Source organism: Colius striatus, chromosome 6, assembly GCF_028858725.1.
Source record: "Colius striatus isolate bColStr4 chromosome 6, bColStr4.1.hap1, whole genome shotgun sequence".
In the NCBI taxonomy this organism is placed as follows: domain Eukaryota; kingdom Metazoa; phylum Chordata; class Aves; order Coliiformes; family Coliidae; genus Colius; species Colius striatus.
The window spans coordinates 27,216,885-27,238,263 of NC_084764.1; the positions used below are offsets into that span (position 1 = coordinate 27,216,885).

Here is a 21,379-nt window from a genome sequence, read left to right on the forward strand (position 1 = left end):
ACACTACAGCTTCATATACCTAGTTCTGCCCTATCACACACATACCTATTTCACTATTTTTGAACTAAGAAAAGCTTTTGACCTAGAACTGTTAACTGTTACATTTTTTACCCTGAACTTTAAACTTCTGTGACGAGCTGCAATAAAATGTGTGTTAAATGTTTTAAAGCTCATGACTTTACTACTTTCTTCACTCAATAAGGAAAAAGGTCTGACATTGGAACTCTTCAGAATAAGTACCTTCAGTATTCTAATCTGAGCCTCTGCATCATCCTTTTCTTGTTTAAGGTGTTTCATAAGTTCTTGAACATCTAGTTCATGTTTGATTTTAACATTTTGCAACTCTGATCTAAGATTTGCCAACTCCTGTTGGTGAATTTCTCTCTCCATCTTCAGCTGCCTGTTAGCTGAAGTCATCTCTTCATGCTTAGATTCCTGCTGTTCCTGGAGATCTGACAAGCTCTTACGTAATTCTTTTTTAAGTTTCTCCTCTTCTGCTATTCTGTTCGTTAGTTCCACACGTACAGAACTTAAGTTTTTTACATCAGCTTGCATTTCTAAGAGTCTTTCTTGGTCTTTTTTATGGATCAAGTTAATAGTTGCAAGTTCTGTCTCCAAGTGCTCCTTCTCAGCTTGCATTTGATTTTGTAGAAAAATTTGTTTCTTCAACTCATTCTCCAATTTATTTACAGTATCTTGATTTTCTTTGATCTCTTCTTCAAGAGATACCTGGTGAGAACTCATTTCCTTCAGTTTTACCTCTTTGCAGTGGAGGAGTTCTTCCTGCTGGGCTCTCTTTGTAAGCACATCATTCAGCTCTTTCTGAAGGCTTTCTATTTGGTGTACAGCAGAGAGAAGTTCACTTCTGAGGTCATCCTTTTCTTTGAGAGCCTAGGAAAGAAGAAAAAAAAAATCCAATAAGACGTAAAGTTGTCAAAGAAAATTGATGAAAGGATGTCCTTAGATGTTGCTAAATTCTAAGGAACAATTAGCATACTTTGTAATGTAAAAATTCTGAAATCTCTACTTGTTATGAACTTTTAACAAGCAAATTCAATTTAGACATGGAACACTCACAATCTCAAACGAATACTTGTTCTTAAATGATCTAGCCTCCTAAGCAGGGATAGTTCTGGTTATTCTTCTCTGGTTCCTCCAAATAGCAAGATGAAGGAAATGAGGCAATACCCTAAGGCATCAGAATGCAGGGACAACTATAGGCCACACACATCTTATCTATAGGTCCATTTCTTAGGCTGACTTGTTTTGCTTATTTTCTAAAATATTACATAAGAAACATATCAGCTTTATTTTTGAAACTGCACACAGTAGACAAATGAATACCAGTTAAAAGCCTGGTTCAGTTATGCATCAAAGCAAAGAAATAAGACTTCATCTTCAAAATAAAAATTAGCTGCATTTAATACACAATCCACTTTTTTCTTAAAGAATGTAAGAGTTGGGTTTTTTTGAACATTGATTATTTCAGGCTAAAAAAATCCTAGAAAATGTGTGAAATGACGGCAAAAAAATTGCACTGCAAATATATGTGTTACTAAATACTCCATTTCATTAAATTCATGTTACACACACCATTCCTGATAGATTCTAATTTAATTTGGTTTACATTTACATTACATTTAAAATAAGATGGAATTCATGGTAGACCTAGCAGTCACATACAGCTTCTACTATAGGAAAAAAAGAATGACAGAAGGACAATACAATATTTTCCTGATGTTATCATATAAACTATAGGATTTTTTAACTGGCTTAAATAAATTGTATACTAAATTTTACTATTTCCACTAATTCCACAAACAGTACATATTTCCTATAGACACAGTAAAATTACTTGAAACAATCCAGAACAAGGCGGCGATTAAGGCTAAGAGTGTGTAGGTTCAAAATAACAATTTGTAATTACATCAAGAATGAAAAACAAAACCTTCAGAAAACTGTCTTGCAATTCTACTTGCATGACTTGGCTAAAAAAAACTACAGTTTGAAAACTAGAGTCTTTGAGTAGCACAAAGGAGAGGATGGTATGGAGTCATTCAAAGCCCATCAGATTTAGTAACCCAAAATAGATGCTTGTCACTAGAAATAAGTGAAAAGAGGTGAAGAAAGCTTTATAAAAATAAAAGCGGACAACAAAATATGATAGACTGCACCAGCAGAGCATGTAAGTTAAAATAAAAGTTTACAGCATGAAGCTTAACACTGTATCGGCCATGTAGTGGCTGCATGGACAGGCACCTTTTGACCCAGCCACTTGAAAATATAAAGACCTATAGACTCATTCCAAACAGAATGATGTTTTCTATTACTATCCCAAGACAGGATGATCAGCATTAGCATTGATGAGAGTTCTTGTCTTTAAAGTAGTGTTAGTAGTGTTTTTTTGTAATCAGAAACAACAAAACCCCAAAACAAACTAAACAAGACCCAGTGTTTTTTTTCCTGAGAAACTTTAGAGGAGGAAGATAATACGCAGTTTGTCACATTGAACAGAAACAAATGAAAAGACTAGAAATGGTATACAAATTTTCAATTTCATTTTTTTCAAATATAAAGTTCCTAAAAAATAGAAAGAGGCTGAAACAATACATGCATTAAAAGCATTAAAAAAAGAAGTTACAAAACTATAAAGAACACGGATTCTCTATCCAAAAGAATGGATACTGCATGGTAGGTGTTAGTAACATATTCATCCCAAACACAACTAACAGTGTCTCTTTTGCTAAAATCTATGTACATTCTCAAATAAAAATGTCAGCTTTTCTGCCTCTAAACATCAAATCCAAACTGAGTTGTAGTCCTTACAATATTTCAGAAACGATAGCCTTTATTGGCAATAAAAGATGTCATTACTAAGCCTTGAGTCTGAGAAAAGCTTAAATACAGAATGGAATTAAAAATACATGAGTTGTTCAGAAGTCGATATAGCATTACAATCTGCTAGTAGTCTGACATACATGGTGAAAGTAAACATCTACTTTCAAAGACATGAGCACTGTCCACTACATGAAACAATCCATAACTTGAACATGGGTTATTACTTTATGTGATTAAAACCTTTACAAACAAACCCCATCACATTATTTCCTTTAAAGTAAAAACAGGCTAAGTTATATTAACCATGAATGGAAAAAATAAAGTAAAAGCAACATTCATAGAGAATGAATGAATGAGAATTTTCTTCTTTACTAGAGGAAAGCCTTAATTAAGTGAAGAGACTGGAATAAATACTGGATGAAGATGAGAAAGTGGAACTATGTAACAGCTAAAAAATATTGCCAATTAGCTGTTTTGTAGTTCACCAGAAAGTTCACCGACAATTTGGTTCAGAACTTAAGGTGGAAAGTGGTTAAAGTCACAGTTTGCAACAATTCCTTATCTTCATTTCTAAAAAAATGGAAAGGGTACCAAAAAAACCAAGTCAATCTTACCTGACTATTCTTGTCCATCAGTTGGTTGATAGTTTCATTTTGTTTTTCCACCTCACAATCCAGTTTCTTACACTTCAACTTCCATTGGCGAATGGTCTCCTGTGCTCTCACCTTCAAATCTTCTCTTTTTTTCTCTGTTTCCAGTCTGAGTGCCTCTGAATGCTTGAATTCATTGAGGTACCTTTCTGCTCTCTTAGTGCTTTCTTCAACCTGTTGAGCTAACTCAGCAGACCGGAGCTCAGTTTGTCTACGTTCATCCCCACAAGCCTGGTAGCAACTTTGTATCTCCTTTAGCTGGTCCAGCATTTTTTCCTGTTGCTTCTCCCTGTTTTCTAGGTCAGATGTTAACACCTGGAATCATCAAAACAAAACATGAAAAATCCAACTCTGAAGACACGCAATATGAAACCTTATCAAACAACATACAACAACAATAAATCCCATTTCTAACTAAAATATGAATGTCATAAAAGGCGTCTGACTGCCAGGGAAAGCTCTATTGGCCCACAGAATCTCCCTCTTTGCAGAGAAAGAATTTCAACACAAGACTTAAAATACATGGTTACTCTATCTCATTTTGTACTTTCTGCATTTGTTCCTCTTCTGGTTGTTGTTGCTATTTATATCATAAGTTTGAAAAGGAATCATTGACCAGGATCCTCATATGTTATCCTCATAGTAGACAAATATAGAATAAAGCAAATTGTAAAATGTAAAAAGACGAATATAAACCAATAAGAGGAAAAAGAAAATTGACTGGGAAAGAACAGCATCCACCAAAATAAAAGCAATCTATAGTGTATGAGTTAGCTATTACTCTGTTTTCCACTGGTTTCAATTAGGGAAGTAACATGCCGAATAATGGTGTTTTGGAAAGATCTGATGACTATAAACAAAATGTAGTAGCTTGGTAGATGCTTCTAGAACAAAGTGCAAAGACGTCTGAAAATGTAAAGAGCGTATTACAGTCAACATTAGCTGACCTTTCAGTACTGAATGAAATTGAAACCACACATTTTAAAAATGACAAGCGCTGCCTGTATCTAATCTGATGATATTTCTCAGGACAGTTTCATAAGCAAGTCGTTATATTCTTCATATACTTTCTGCAAGGGCATATTCAAAAACCAGTTATTAAAGCTTCATTAGCAAAATTGAATTTTATTTTGTTTGAAGATCATCACATAGAATATCACATTTGTATTCTGTATTTTGGGTCCATTTAGATTGCTTTTATACCATTCAGTATTTTCATTAATGAATTCAAAAGCCCTGCTCTATCGTCACTCAAAGATATTATCAAGCTTCAAGAGACGGAAATACTTTAGAGAAGAAGATTAGATTTCAGAACAACTGAAACAAATTGAAAATGTAGTCCAAAATAAACAGAGTGCAACTCAGAGGGACAAGGGAAAAATACTTTGCCTAAGAAAGAATAAGCGAGCTTATAGATACACATAGAATTACTAGCCAGATGTCCTTCCACATGCTGGAAGAGGGGTAGCTTGGGTTTGTCAGTTGTGTTTTTGTTTGTGGATTTGTTGTGGGGTTTTTTTCCCCTCTGAACCTGGCCATTACCTCCTGGGAGGCATAAACTGTACCAGTCTTTTCACAATAGCATTTGCTGTCCTGGAAAGAAAAGTGCTAGTGCACTCTTGCACGTGGCAGACTCTGGTCTGCCAGAAAAGAGAGACAGGAAAGGGTTGATGCTACAGATAAAAATGATCAGTCCAGCTTGTGACCCATGATGCAAAACAGGAGTAGGAATATCTATTGGACAAGCAATTGCTCACCTGTAGGATGAGTACTCCTGAGACACAGCTGAGGTAGATGTAATAAAAAATACATAATAAACTAGTCAGGAGGAAATCTTATGCAGGTGATAAAATGAAAATATGGAAGTCTAGATTTACAGTTCTATACATCAGAAAACTCTCACATGTTCTGCTTCACTGCTATTTAAAGATGCATTTTCAAGCTCAAAAAACAAGGTGGCAAAACAAGAAGGCCTAAACTTGTAAGAAGTCTTGCTTCATAAGACAACAACCAAAGAGGAAAAAAATCTCACAAGCTAAAACTAGGAAAAATTCAGATGAAAACTTCTTTAAAGGTAATGATTTAAATTCTGGATGTAGTGGAAACCAAAAATGGTCTGATAAAGTAAAGTTGGTCATTACATTTACCCCACCACAGCTTTTCTAAAACAAGACATCATTTATTCAGTCATATGATCACACATACTACTATCACTTCCCATTTCACATCTTTCTGGACACATTGTAAAAGGATGTCAGCCTCAACTGGTGGGCTATTCAACTCTGCATCATTAAGAAATAGTTACTTATGTATAATTCTCCCAGAGAACATATGTCATTAATACTACTACACTTCCCACAGACTTTAATAACGTGTGTCAGATTAAACACAGAAAACAATGTTCGATTAACTATAAAAATTAATTTCACTATGTAGAAGTAAATCTTAATCTCCAATTTACTGATTTACATTAAAATGAAAATATGGGAACATTTGTTTTAGATGTTTATCTTGAAGCATAACTAATTTATCAACATGAGCTATTTGCATGAGGAGGCAAAATTAAGTTTGACATAGATGTACCAATATAAATGCAAATTTTAAGGTTTTATTTTCACAATTTGTGAAAGAAACACATCTTCGCAAACTGTTTGCACGCAGTTTGCACAAGTTAAGCAAAGACGGACCCAAAACAGTTGAAATAATCTGGAAAACAGCAGCATAGTATATAAACGTTTTGTGCAGTTTTCCCTGTAAAGCAAAGAGACAGAAAAATAAATGGTCTCCACAGTCTTTGTTTTTATATCATAACAGGGGTCCCATATGTACTTCTGAATTTGTATTTGACGTCACAGAAACATACAATAGTAGGAGTTGGAAAGCACCTTCTGCATGTTAACATGCACCCAGTTGTTAAAAACTCTGTCAAATCTCCAAGAGTTTGCCCTACTGGTATTTAAAACAATAAATAAGCAACTTTTTGGACATGGGATGTCTGAAAATAAGAAAGTAAGAAACCTGGTATGAAGCCATATTTATTATCTATACACATAGACAGACTTCCAGAAAGAAAGTCTCTTTCTAGGTGTTATACATGCACGTTCACTCAAGGGGAACAGACGTACACAAGCAGTATTGGAGATTTTGTTTCACTTCAGTATTTATAAGAGCACACCTCAGATCTAACTGTCCATGTACAGAGCATCTATAGCAGATTGTCTATTTACAGAGTGTATACAGAAATCCAAAGATTATGGTCCTTCTTTTTGGTTCCTTGGAAAATTCCAACACACAAACTCCAGAAAAAAGTAGAATGACTGATTGTTTGCAATTTTTAAAATAACATTTCTAATAGAACAGTTATAGCCAAGTAATCACTTTGCCACTTGTCATTAACTGCTCACATACATGTCAACATTGTCTTTGATTTGAATCATTTCTTTACAAGAAGGAACATCCAGAGGTCATCAAAGCCTTCTTAAAACAGCTGTCATTTAATGATTGAAAATTAATAGGGTCAGTAGAGCATATAGTGCTAACCATGATAACACTTTCAGACAAATACTGCTCAGAAAATGGTCAATTGCTAGTTTTTGAGAAACTGTACTATCAAAAGATAGTAAATAATTAATACAATACAAAGCTCTATTAAGCAAGTTACAGCAGTGTATCTTTTAGTGCTTAATAGTTATTTTATGAGAATTACAATTGTTTTGCTATTTAGAAAAAAAACCCATGAAAATCATTGTTGTCATTAGAAGAATCTCGTACTTGGGAGTGGTAGGCTGTGAAAAGTATGTCCTTGTAGGTTTGTTTCATAATTACCACCTGATAAATTTAAGCTTTAAATTTCTCTCAAAACAATCTTTACAACTACAAATAATTGATAACTGAGCTAGATGTATAGCATCCCATTTTTTTATTTTATAATTTGAATAAATACCATGTGCCTATTGTTTATAAGTTTGTCAGGACCTTCAGTCTTGAAAGATGCCTATTATCTCTTAAAATAATGAATTCTCTTACACAGAATGTTTATACCTGCATCCTACTATAGATGAACATAAGGTCAGTCTTGAATATTAAAATAACACCTGGAGTAAGTAAGTACCTTTATCTCTTGATCACATACTATATAATTTGTATGCAGACATCTGCAGAAATCTCAGCCCTCTGTTTCCCTTCAGCTTTTTCATCCTCCTTTTCCTCTCAGTCACAGAATTTCAGTTTAAAAGGGCATTAAATATGCATGTAGACAATACATTACAAAATGGTGTCATTAACTTAAAGCACATAGCTCGACTGTTTCCTCTGTGAAGCTTTTTATACGCACATCTACTGCAGTCGTGGCCAGAGAAGTACTGCATAAAAATTCAGCACAGGCCGAAACTCACACAGAGGCTCAGTCAGACACTGTGAGGACCTATTTTCATATTATAATCAAGTGCTGTGTACCACAGCGGTTTTGTTGGCTTGTTTGGGAAGCTTGGGTTTTTTTTTTTCATTAACATTGAGAGTGAACTGCTGTGTTACTTGTGAGAAAGGAGACTCCCTCCATGAGGATGCCACAGCATATAGAAGATAGTGTCACTAAAAGAAAAATAAATTAAAAACCTAACACTGCCTCCAGAGTCATGATACTTGAAGGAAAAAGTCAGAGAGAAATATCAGTCCTTATCACAGACTATACCGTAATCCAGCTGCCAGGTCTGCTTAGATTTACAATGCCCAGCACTCTGATAGAGCTAGAGAAGTTGTCTAGCACACATCATAGTCTCCATCTTTGTTTTGAGAACACATTTAAACTTAGTGTTTAAAGTTTCCAGACAGCCCATGTCCAACGGAAGGTGTCTGAAGATAATCTCTTCAACTCTATGTTACTGAAGCATGGACAAGCTGAATGTCTCAACTGTGTTGATGCACATACTGAGAGGGATTCCACCAGACACTGCTGTTTCTTGAGCATTGCAGGCTGTCCTTTTACTCTGGCAAGAGAGTTTGTTACAGTAACGCAACATTGCCACAAACATTACAATTGTCAGGCTCTGGCTAGAGATCACACAGAACAGAGGTGATCAGCAAACTCAAAAAGAGATGAAATATTTGCTCTAAGTAGCACAGTTGTGCATCTAGTTTTCTACATACCCGATGTCCCAATATGCAATCTAGCTTTCAATTTTCATAAGAAATCAGAGGCAGAGAAAGAGGCCAACATTTTCGAGTTAGAACCTTGTTATTTATCTGAAGTGTAAACTAATCACCGCAGGCACTAAACAGGCTCCACTGTTCCAGTAAATGGCGTAGTCTGGACTTCCTAGTCCCTAGCTTGACTACACATCAGACCTTTGACATGCATTTTTAACAGCTAAGTTAAAAATAAAATCACCATAAATTGCAAAATAGTTTGTACAGAAAACACAAACACAGTATATTTAAGCACAATATTCCTTAAAACTTTTATGAACATTTAAAATGCAAGTGAAGATCACTTATTTGCTACAGTTTACTGAACTAGTGTTTTCTATCAGCTATGTGCAGTCTGTATTGATAAGAATACAGAAAGCTGCATTTCATCCTGACACACTATTCACTTTTTAGTCACCTGAAGTGAATCTGTATGTATTTTTCTCCCTTTTTTCTGCCCTGTATCAGCAGTGCAGTCACCATATTCTAACGCTATGTAGTCATACTGCTTATTATTGATATTTCAACATGCTATCCACATGATACCCTTAATTATGTCTCTAATTTTTCCTGAACGCAGACCTCAAATATTAATTTACTCATCACAATCTGATCTGCATCTCTTGCCAATGACACATATTGTATCCAACCATAAAGAACCATTAATCCCAAATGTTTAGATTTTTCACACAAGCACAAATTCTGCAAATTGAATAACCAAAGATGCATACATGCAATCAATTAAGAAACGTATTCATTCAGGAAAAGGTGTATTGCACAAAATCAATTTCTTAAAGTGATTTTTTTCCCATATTTTCCCCAAAGCTTAAACTGCTATTTATTCTGACAGGTAATGGTTTATGTAAATAGAAGTTACAGTTAAAACAGATTTTTTTCCCCTCCCAGATGGATATGTGATTTCAGATAAAAACTTTACTGAAGTAAATAGTATCTGTACACTTTAAATCTATCTGTACCACTATTTCACCACTTGAACTCCATTGACATGGTGATATAGACATATCTGCAAAGGTATTCTCTTACTTTGCAAGAATATATTTTTAAATTTAGAAACACTTTATTATATCTCTTCAGATACCTTAATTGGGTCATATGGTGAAAATAACTGGCTAACAGTTTCATCGTTAGAGGATGAAAAAGCCATAAAATGGATTCTAATGATCAGACCTTCATCAATCTTCGTAAGGCTGAAAGACTTTTATTACTGAAGAATTCTAATTCTAAATAAACAAATCATTATTTTCCCCCAAAAAACCTGAAATATTTTAAACTATCTGCTATTATGCTCTACTAGATAATACTGTAAGACTACTTTGACCTAATTACAATGGGAAGTAATTAGTAAATCAAACAAATTTAACAAGCATAAGAGCTAAAACATGAGCTTAGGAGTGTGATTATAATCTTTTTTTATTCCATACATTTCACATCACATTGTGAGTTTAGAGAAATTGTCATGGACTACATGTACAACTCATATAACTCAAATTGTTGAAAACAGTATTTAAATAAATCCAAAGAAATTTCTAATATCACAAGTAAACCAGAGGTAAGTGCACTTGGTGCACTTACCATCCCTCCCACTAACCAAAGATAAATTGCATTCAAGCCAAACACAACTGGTCACTTCCAACTAGGAATCAGACTATCTGATAGGAGCAGCTGTTTAGAACATGCTTTGTTAGTACATAAGTTTAGAAATTCACATCCTTGCATTCCTTGATGTCTCATTAAAAGAAAAAACACACTAGCTATTTTCCTGTTACTGCCTCTGTAGGAGAATAGCAGTGGGAAGCAGATAAGAAGTACAAAGTATTTTCTATTGAGGTAATCAGGAAAGTCAAAGATTCGTAACTCATGGCAATGACAATGACCTTGGCTGAGCCCTCTTCCATCCATACTTTCACAGCATAAGAAACTAATATTAAAACATCACTCTGAGCCTCAAGAAAGCAGGTTCTAAAAGTAGAAGTTTAAAAAAATAGGTTTTGATGGGTTTTTAACCTCTTAACTCCTGCCACCAAAGTAACTGGAATTTCTTTGCACATTGGAAAGAGAAGTAATACAAAAAACATCCAATTCACAGTCAACTGCAAATATCTCTCTTGGTTTATTAGCAAAATGGGAGAGGAAATCAACTTTTATGAACTCAGATCACCTTTCAAAGTTAATTATACAATAAACTAAGAAGAACATGACAGTAACTGTTACGTTTAAATGTTACTACATAATCTGGCATATTGCCCACCTTAAATATATGGGAAATTATTTTTTAGAAAAACGCAAACCAAAAAAACCCAAACCCAACTGACCTGTATGTGCATTACAAGCTGTGCATTCTCTTTGTCCTTACGTTCAATGCATCTCTTTAATTCTTCTACCTCTGACTTTATAGCGTTATGACTCAGCTTTGCTTTAAGCTCCAAAATATATTTCTCCAGTTCTTGCTTCTCTCTCTCATATCTTTCAGCTACTATAAAACAGTGAGAACACAACCTTAGGCCCAGTAGAAACACCAACTTGCAGTATTTTTTTTTCCCTCCTCACTTCTCTTTTGGCAATTCTCTTTGATACTTGAGACTATTTTCCAACTATTGAATTTGATCAAAGTACTGGTGAAAAATGGCTATAACTAATGCAGTAAAAGGTTATGAAATAATCTGTATTAAGTCATTTATATGGGGTTTTTCCCTTCTTTTACCCAATAAAGTAGAAGAGGATGGAAAATTTTCTTCATATTTTATAATAGTTTTTATTTATAATTATAAAACAAAAGGAAAAATATAATTTCATAAACATGAATGCCTTATTGTTCGAAATAAATTCACTTTTAGGCAGATAAATTAATGTGACTGGAGAAAAAAAAAATTCCTATTTTGTGTAACAATTCTTAAGCTAAATCCTTTACAAAACATGGGTATCGCAGTGCTCTGTATGAGATTTGTAAAACAAGGAGTCAAGAGTCCTATTTTAATAACCCAGATAATTCAGTAGCTAAAATATAAAAATTAGTCACTAATTGAAGTACAGAGACACTGACTTGGAGTCACTATTTCTCTGTTATCTTGAGTAATACATCTCTATGTTAAAAAGGAAAAAGATAAAGACTTTCTCTAATGACTTTGTGATTATATTTGAAAAGTTTAAATATATATAGTTAACTAATAATATAATGAAGACATTGCTACAGTGGTAATTTAGTATATAAATACATCTTGAAATATTTTAGTTATTTTTCTTCTAAATATCATTGTTCCACATCTAAAATTCTAATATACTGTAAATAGGAGCTCTGACAGCATCATACTGGAAAATTTTCTTAACCTCTCTGAAACATGCTGTTACCCCTTAGAAAATCAGTCTTATTGATCATCTATGTAATATAGCTATGCTATAATTTTCAAGATGGTAGAATTTCAAGTGCAAGTGAACTGAAATGTAAGCTTTTAGAAAAATTACTATTTTAAAATATTTCAAATATCTTTCTTCTGTAAAAACACTATCCACTGAAATTGTCCCTAATAATCTTAGAATCATGGAATCATAGAATGGCAGGGGTTGGAAGGGACCTTTAGAGATCATCTAGTCCAACCCCCTTGCAGAACTGTGTTCACCTAGATCAGCATATCAAGGTATTTCATCCTAAAGTTGAACTCTCATCACGATTTATTTGTTAATATTCAGGTGCCAATACTTATCACCTTAAAGCTGAGGAGATAAATGGCTGGTTTTGTGAAACAGTACAAGAATTAGACTAAAATTCAAAAACAGAGTTAATGTTCAGACTAACTACCTAATTTGCAGGTGTCTCGTGCAAAATATGAGAGTTGTACCTGTTCTAATTCTCCTGTCATCATTCTGTACGTCCTCGTAGCTCTGGCGGTGCATAGCAACATGTGAAATTTGATGTTCCAACTCTACTCGGTCTTGTGCTCTCAAAAGTTGGGAACGGAGATCCTCAATCTAAAATGTATACACAAGAATCAAATGATTTATGGTGTTCTTCATTAAAGAGTCAACAGCATACTTTTATTAAATGCTAACAAAAAAATCTTGAAAAAGACTATATACATAAATAATAATTTTCTAAGTAAATCTGAAGAGCATTGCAGATAGCAAAGAAAAAGACAAATTGCTTTCTAATTATAGGCCATAAAATGATTACTCAAAAGCAAAGGATGCATTTTAATTTATGTTAACTACAGATGAGCATTAATTTCTCTAGACTGAACAAAATGTTGCCATCTTCTCTTCAAGACTGGCCTGAACATGTTCCTATGTGACTTGATCTAGGTGGACCTGTTTTGCAAGGAGGTTGGACTAGATGATCTCTAAAGGTACCTTCCAACCCTACCATTCTATGATTCAATGATCTTACATGTTGCAATTCTCTTTTACATTGCTAGTGAAAATATCAATGTATAGGAATTTAATACACAATATTTTTCATTTAAATTCTACTCATATAAAATACAATGTACTTATTCTTAAGAAATATTTTTACATTTTTTCCTTCCTATCATAAATGGTCTAGCACTTAAAATGATGATATTGTGTACAGGAAAATAAAGAAAATATGACATACTAAAATGGAGTGTTACAGCTATTTTCCTTCAATCCACTACCTGTATGTGATATAGCACTATATTCCATGCACAGTGAGTTAAATTAAAAAAAGTAATACAGCTAACTAAAACTTCTGCTAGATACATGAGTCAAATAACTAACGCTAACAGTTAAGTATGCCAATTGCCACCTGTCTATTTATTTCAATCACTTTCTTCAGTTCACCTGAAAGAAAGATTAGAAATGTTTATAAGAAAGGACACTTTTTTGAAGCTAATCTGGAATTTTTCCTGCAGCTTCTAGATTCAATCAATAGGTATTGTTTAGAGGACACTTCAGACAGTTTTTCATGTATTTTTTTACGTTTTTATCATGTGTTAATAAACATTACAGGAAATACTTCTAGGTCACAGGTTTATCAGAATTCACCAGTTATAGCATTTGCTTTGCATAGCAATAATTATTAATATAGAAGTTGTTCTAAAACTCTTACAAAGGGAAGTTACAAATAATATGTTTACATTTTTAGACAGTACCATAATTACTACCAATACTAAAATTGTTATGTATGAACATACATGATTAAGGTTTGGAAAAAAGAAAAAGTACAAGAACTCAATCCACATATTTTAAGACTTAAACTTGTTTTTCTGTATCACCTTCTTCCCTTACCTAAACGATGCTAACAAAAAGATTCAGACACAGCCTAAAATGAAAACTTCAGGATTTTCACACCAAAGCAGTTACCTGACGCAAAAGAGCTTCTCTACTGCCTTCGGATTCATACAGCTTTTTCTGCGATTGTTCCAATTCCTGTTCCAGCTTTCATTACAGAAGATGACAAAGAAAGAAAAACAGTGTATGTAGCATAGTACAAAAGTGTATCTTCACTACTTAATTCTGGCACAAGTTAATTGATATTTGCATCTATTTAAAATCAAGTATAATATGCACAATATTATTATTTGTTCAAAATTTAAACCAAACTCTTTTTTTGTACTAAATCCCTGCTATTTTTATTTAAATTACACACAGAGAATTTAATTTACAATCTATTCTGTACAATATTCTACATCACATGTGGGATTCACACAAAAGCAAATCTTTTACTGGGTTATAAGTAAAAGTTTAAATATGTTGTCCCTGGACTTGAAACATACTTTCAATCTCAAAATTAACAATTACTTAACCTTTGAAGTCAACTTTGTTAGATAGTTCATTCATAAAAGTGTTAAAGATGACATGCATTGGTAGAACTAATAATTTGTAAATTCTGTGTTTTTAATGTGTTGTGCAAGAAGATGTATCTGAATTATTCTGGAAACAAGACAAATGAAAAATTGAAGTATCTGAAATTTTACACAATTAATATTATTTTTGTAGGAAAATTTCTGAGGGAATGTAACAATGTTTCATCAGAAATAGTCAGTAAACTGATGATCATTTAGAAAAAAACAAAAACCAAAAGTTACAAACTATGTTCCGATTTCTATCATAAATAGTTCAAAGATCACAAATGCCTATATGGAAATAAATATATTTTTTTATAGCAGCAATTGTTGCTGCAGACACAGCAATCTCAAAGAGGATGTTGAGAGGCTGGCAAATGGGCAAAGTAAACAAGACCAGCAGAAACAGAATGGAGGGTAACATAACATAAAACACTACACAGACGGTTTAGCACGAAAGGGTATAATTTTTGGAAGTATTGAGAAACTAGCCAAAAAGGAAAAATCTAGAAAAAGTTTGATATGTCACTTCCATCCTACTAGAAGAGAAAAATAATAAATCTTGTTTTCTATGAACACAAAGAGAACAACATGGTAATAGATAGTTCAGTAAGAGTAATTAGTAATAACCACGGTGCAAAATAACTAGCATGTGTCAGTTGCAGGGATGAAGAAAAGCTGCATCTTTGAGCTGCTGCAAAGAAGCAACAGCAGACTATGTATCAATTCAGAGACAAATCAGAGAAAGAAATAAAGGATCGTTCCCAAGTTATAAACCTGGCAGGATAGAAGAGTCATTAGAACTTACACTCTATAAAGAGTTTTGAAGAAAAGACAGAAGTTCAGCATAGCTATATTCACAGTGCCTATGATGCAAAAAAACCCAAACTCCTTGTAAAGAAAGTCTCATCCTGCTGGTTTCTCTGAAAAATGAAGTATATAGTGTAAGTTATGATACCATACACTTATTTAAAACCAAAAAATAAAGGAGAAAATTAAGTCTTACTTTGTTCTTTTCACTTTCATATTTCAGAAGTTTATTTTTCACGAGTTCTTCTGTTTCGTCTGCTTTAGCATCTTGCCTCCTTAAGGCCTTTAAAGGGAAAAAATATACTGTGAACTGAACTATAAAAGTTACAGAAGTCTTCTCGTAAGTCTGTTAAAATGAAGAATCTGATGATGTATTTAAGAAAGATCTACACAAATGCTTTCTGTGTCTGATATTTCCATGGGCATTTAATCAATATTGTTATGAAAAAAAATAAATATAAGTCTATGCATACATTAACACAAACACGCAGCACGAAACAGGGTGAAACAGAAAGCCAAAACTAACATACTTCCAATGTATAGAGCTCCAGATGCTCATGGCTGAAGCAAATACTTTGAGATGAAGGTCTAAGAGGCTCAAGAGATCTCCTACAGATAAGCTTTGAACATACCAGATGAAAAGAATATGCTCTCTAATATAAAATATACATGATACAAAATAAATGCACTGTAGTAAGGAAAACACTACCTCAAGGTTGTGTTCGAAGTCAAAAAAAGGAAAAAGTTATTTTTATCTGAATCTGGACAGATGCTTAGAATTGCAGTATTATGACAGAATCAACTGAAACTTTCCTGATCAAAGGTTACTGAAACTGGCATGCCCTAATTTAAACAAAAATATTAAAATAAATCCATGGGAGCCCTTCCTGTCCTCCTCAAACACTTATGTATGTTTTCTAAAGCACCATATGAAAATAAAATTGCCTTAAATATAAATGTAAAAATCTTTTCTCTTTGCAAACCAATACTCTTTCCAGATCATAGCCAATCACTAACAGAGGAATGCATTAGATATCACAGACATTAATTTTTGCCACACACACTTCCCAAGTTTGGTATCTGAAGCCATAACAATTTCATTGGCTCATCTTAAACATCACTTAGAAACACCAGCTGAAACAGATCACTAGCCATACTGATGAAATTTGCTGTGAATTTCAGTAACAATAAATTTTCTCTGCTGCACAACATGAGTAAGCAGTTTTCTCACTATCCACAGGTTAATTAGAGACCTTCTACTTTTATCCACTATCATAAAGTACAAGTGCATCTATTCCTTCTAAAATTACTTGCTAAAACTACAGCAGAACAACAACAGAAACATATAACCTGTCCAGAAACAAATATCTTTTTCCGATCTGTTCCTTCTGAGCAGTGGGTTTTTTATATATTTTCAGGGAATATCTCCTAAACAAATTTCCCAGAAATTTGTTCCTATAATTTGTGCAATTTTATGCAGTTTTTGAACATTTCTTTCTTCATTGTAAAATGGGGAATGATTTCATTGTAAGAAATCAGAAGGCAAGATATTAATCAATCTCAGTGAAGCCAAGCACTTAGATTTAGAAGTCTTGCTTTTAAAAGTAGCTTTGTGGAGAAAATACATGCATGTATATAGTTATGTCTTATAACCTTGCCTCAGGAGGCATAAGGGTTTTAGTGTAGTTTGGACTACTCTCTTGGTTCAACAGTTTACAGTAGAATCTGAGATTCTGGAAGATATTTATCATAATTATGTCACTGAAAATATTACACTGCATAAGGAATTATGCTTTTAATCTTACTGCTTCATAATCAGTTACTATAAGATTGTAATATATTTAAGACATTTCTCTACGTATTCGGTACAGATTCAAATCTATCATTCCAGTCAACCATAAAACTCATCATTGCACATAGAGCTGACACTCCCATTTTACTCAAAAATACTCCAGGGATAACTCCCAAAAAGCTATATTAAAAAAAAAACAAAACCAACCCAAAACAAAACCAAAGAAGCTCATTATTTCAGCTAATGCCATTATTGCAGAGGTTGTTTTTCAGAATGACTAGTAATACTGCAGAACAGCCTACTAGGGATATATGATGAGCACTAACTTTCCTATGTGTAGTCTTTCCTATCACTGACACTACAAATATGATGTTCAGTTTTACTTGCTATATATTGTAAAAACAGTCCATAAACATTTTAAAGGGAAAAAAAAAAAAACAACCAGTTTGTACAGATATTTGTCACAGTTAAAATGCTACAAAAAGCATGCACAGTTAGAATAAATTAAAAGTGAGACTACTGGTGCATTATATTTATGCTGGCAGAAATACACAAGCAGACCAGCTTCATGCTGTCCTTAAAATAAGTTAAAAATGTACCACATTCTAATCTGAATGAAAATTCTTTCCTGAATGTGTTACATTAGAACCTAGCATGAGTCCAATTATGCTACCTAGATACACCAGACAGGCATTTCAAGACAGACTGCCTAAATGTTTCTGTGACAGATACGTATGAGACTTGCTCATGTTCTAAGACACAGTCAGATTTGAAGTACAACCAAAACAGAAATCATTAGCCACAAGTGACATAGCATAGAGCCAAGGAGTAAATAACAATGCATTAAAATATCTGGATGGCTCCTAGTACAGATCAAGTTTTCTGATAATCTAAAAACATAAAGATACAAAAAAGAGAATTTTCAATAATGCTTTTGACCATCAGTGTACCTCACTTGCTGTTGAAAGTCCACTGTCTCTTGTACTTCATAATACGTGCAGTGAGAGACAAACAGAATCCAGTTGCATAGAGAAAAAGGAAAAAAAAATTTCCTGGCCTACCCAAGTTATCATAACTACAGTCATTGCCTTACCACAGTCAGCAAGTTCAAAATGTTTATAGAACATTTATAGGCCATCCAGGACATCCAGTGCATAGAAAAGCTGTTTGAAGCCCATTTTTAAGAATGACACTTGATCTGGTTTAGAAAACGAACGCACAAATGCAAACAAACAGTACAAGGTAATGGTCTTCATATACAAAACAAAGCACTGAAGAAAGTCCAAACACTTTTAGTTTACACAAACAAATGTATTTTGTTAAAGCAATTCTTGTATACATGTCAGCAACACTGGCAAGATGAGCATATTTGTTCTCCTTTAATCAGAAACACATTCTTATTAGGCATATAGACAAAAACGAAGATGTAGAATTTGCATGCATTCTTGTTAGCTAAACGCAGTTTTCTGATTTGCACTAACTGCTGTTTAAACATACCACAACACACTAAGTTAAAAGACAAATAAAAATATAGAGAAAATAATTTTTCCACCTACACACAGCACATACACAAATTTAGATGTTAAAGATGCTAAATTATATATGTCAAGCTTTCTTTATAGTTAGCAAACAACTAGATATCATTTTGGTTACTAGTCTGTAATTATTAGTGAATACAAATAAAAAGTTTACGCAGAAGACAGACAGAAAGACAAGACAGATAGGAGAAAGACCTAAACAAATGTATCATCATGTTGACTTAGACTTTGAAAATTTTTAATTTGGGAAGGTGATTCTCTTAAAATGGTAAAATACTGACAAGTAGTGGTTAGTTGCAAGCATTGCACTTTCCTTAAAAAACATTTAAACCTGACAAGATTTCTTGATTTAAGCAATTACTGATCAAATCCAAAAGTCAAATTTGATTTTCTTTCATTTTGAATGTATAACAGTCAAACTAATGAAAAAATTGGCTCAATAAATAGCCACAAATGCTTTAAATAGCATTTCTTTGTAAATAATTTATGCTGTTTTAAACGACAGGATTTCAGACCTAGTCCAAACCCTACCCTCCTTTCCAGTAATGTTACTTGGGAAGCATCTGTTACTTGAGAAGTAAAAAGAGCACAGAAAAAGACTTTAGTAGAACATTACTTCCACACAATGGTCACCACAAGATTGCAGCCACCGACAGATCTAAAAGTCCATCTAACTCATAATTCAAATTACAAAGAACGAGAGACAGAATAACAGAGTAAAAAGCTCCTCTTACAAATTACATAGAAACATGCTCCATTCAAATAACAATTGCATCGACATATTTAGTTATTTAGTTTATTCTCACTACACTAAGTTTATTCTTTCCAGTGAACAACAACTTAAGCTGCAGAGATACACATCATGTCCTAGGAACATTTGTACAAAGACTACTTGATACATTCCTCAGTACATACTGTCCACATGCCCTTCAAGTTCTCAGATTGAAAGCTTTTACTTCTAATCAGTAGCTGCAGAAGGCATGGCTATCTTTCACTTTCCTCGAACATGTCCTCCTAATTCTCAATCTTAGAGTTATTAAAAGAAAGGGGCAACAGAAGATGATGGGAAATGGAAGACTACAGGCAACTGAGCAAACAGTTACCACTCCTCAAAAACTCAGGTTAGTGACAACGAACTTTCTGTTCCTAAGGGACTGCACAGATGCATATTTACATGGGTGAATTCAAGCACTCCACTACAAATGGAGCAGGAACCAATTCTAAGACCATTACCATTCAAGTTAAGGTTATTACTGTAGATAAGTGTTATTAAAGAAAATAGGAAAAATGAAACTATCTCCAAGTCTTCTTACAGAGAACCAGTACAGATATTTATTAAGAGTTTACTGTCTCGGCTTTACCCTTAAATGTGTTCTTGCTTCACCAATGGAAGACATCTTATTTATTGAAAAGCAGTTTGGCTGCTGCTTCTGATACTCCCGATACTTCAAGCCAAATATAAGCCACCACAAGAGGAACGGCTGATTAAAAAGCCAAGCTGCCAAAAAAACAACTAGCTTCTCCCTATGCTAATTGTTTTCACTAAGAGTATTTTCTTCCACATTGTCCTCTAAGAATCTTTGAGTGAGTACACACTTCTACAGATGTATGGAATGAAGAGATCCACTTTTTTCAGTAGTCAGTTCTCAGCATCATTCTGTATAGCCCTGAGAGGTCAAAAGAGTACACTGATGAGACACTCAGACTTAATAGGATCTGCAACAGCCAAGTATCAAAGCAGCAGCAAGAAGAACATTTCACAGTAAGAGAAAAAAAAAAACCCACAATGTCATATATTGTGTTAAGAAGTTTCTGCCCTTAATGTTCAAGGTAGTCACACTTCAGCTGTAAGGCAGTCAAGGAATAAGTAAGGTTCCATGCTGGTGTCTAACAGTCTCTTGCTTTTCTTGACAATTCTCCCACTCATCATGCAATCTTTGTGGCAAATGCTACCATCAACTGATGGGTGATCAGTAAGAAAAAAATTAAATGGCATCATATAGTTTACACAAAATCCAATTATTCTTATCAGTAATTTTATTACTTTATTTAAAAAAAAATTACTTTGTAGGATTGCATGAAATCGACTACTTACAATACAGGGGGTTTTTTACATCATAAAAAGTGGTGTAAGCTATTAGGTTTTTCTAACAACTTTGCTCAGTGTACTTTAAAGCTAAATCTCATTTTATCAGTACAGAAAAATAAAAAATAGCTTAGCAAAATACATCAAACAATTACAAGTATGTAAATAATGGACAAATCAAGAAGCTACCAACTACTACTAAGCCTTAAAATACATTGTTGAACTAACAACCTCTTTAAACCATTCACATTCATACATTTAAAATACCTCATAGTTATAAATTACATTATTCATTCTATGTGGTTTGTCATACTGAATCTAGTCATCTGTTAATAGCACACACATTTAAAAAAACTGAAAAATTCAAAACTAGCAGCTTCAATCTGCCACATCCAATTCTCAGACTGTTTTGGTGTTGGCATTTTTTCCTGTTTATTTTTAATCCGAAATTACATCCGTTCAAAAATTTGCTTCCTTAGATATTCTCAAATTCCTATTTGAGAATAAATTCTATAATTTATATTCTATAACAAAGTAATTTTCTTGACAAAGCTTTCCCACATAGCAACCTCTCAGGACAACAGTACATAGAGAGGTAGCATGTATGGAATCCAGACTATTTTTCTCTCAAAACCAGGCATTTCTCAAAAAGTAGAGTGCAAGGT

General features: G+C 33.6%; 1 protein-coding gene across 6 annotated transcripts in view; it reads right to left on the reverse strand.

The window, feature by feature from the left end:
- CEP128 (centrosomal protein 128) overlaps positions 1 to 21,379 on the reverse strand; it is a 106,314-nt gene that overhangs the window by 63,930 nt on the left and 21,005 nt on the right. For 5 of the 6 annotated variants that reach the window (XM_061998051.1, XM_061998055.1, XM_061998050.1 and 2 more), the window contains 6 exons: positions 15,495 to 15,581; positions 14,007 to 14,081; positions 12,527 to 12,656; positions 11,006 to 11,166; positions 3,453 to 3,803; positions 241 to 891 (listed from right to left, as the gene is read on the reverse strand). In XM_061998051.1, the coding sequence (XP_061854035.1) occupies positions 241 to 891; positions 3,453 to 3,803; positions 11,006 to 11,166; positions 12,527 to 12,656; positions 14,007 to 14,081; positions 15,495 to 15,581 (1,455 nt within the window). The remainder of the gene's footprint in view (positions 1 to 240; positions 892 to 3,452; positions 3,804 to 11,005; positions 11,167 to 12,526; positions 12,657 to 14,006; positions 14,082 to 15,494; positions 15,582 to 21,379) is intronic. The other variant, XM_061998054.1, reaches the window with a different exon arrangement.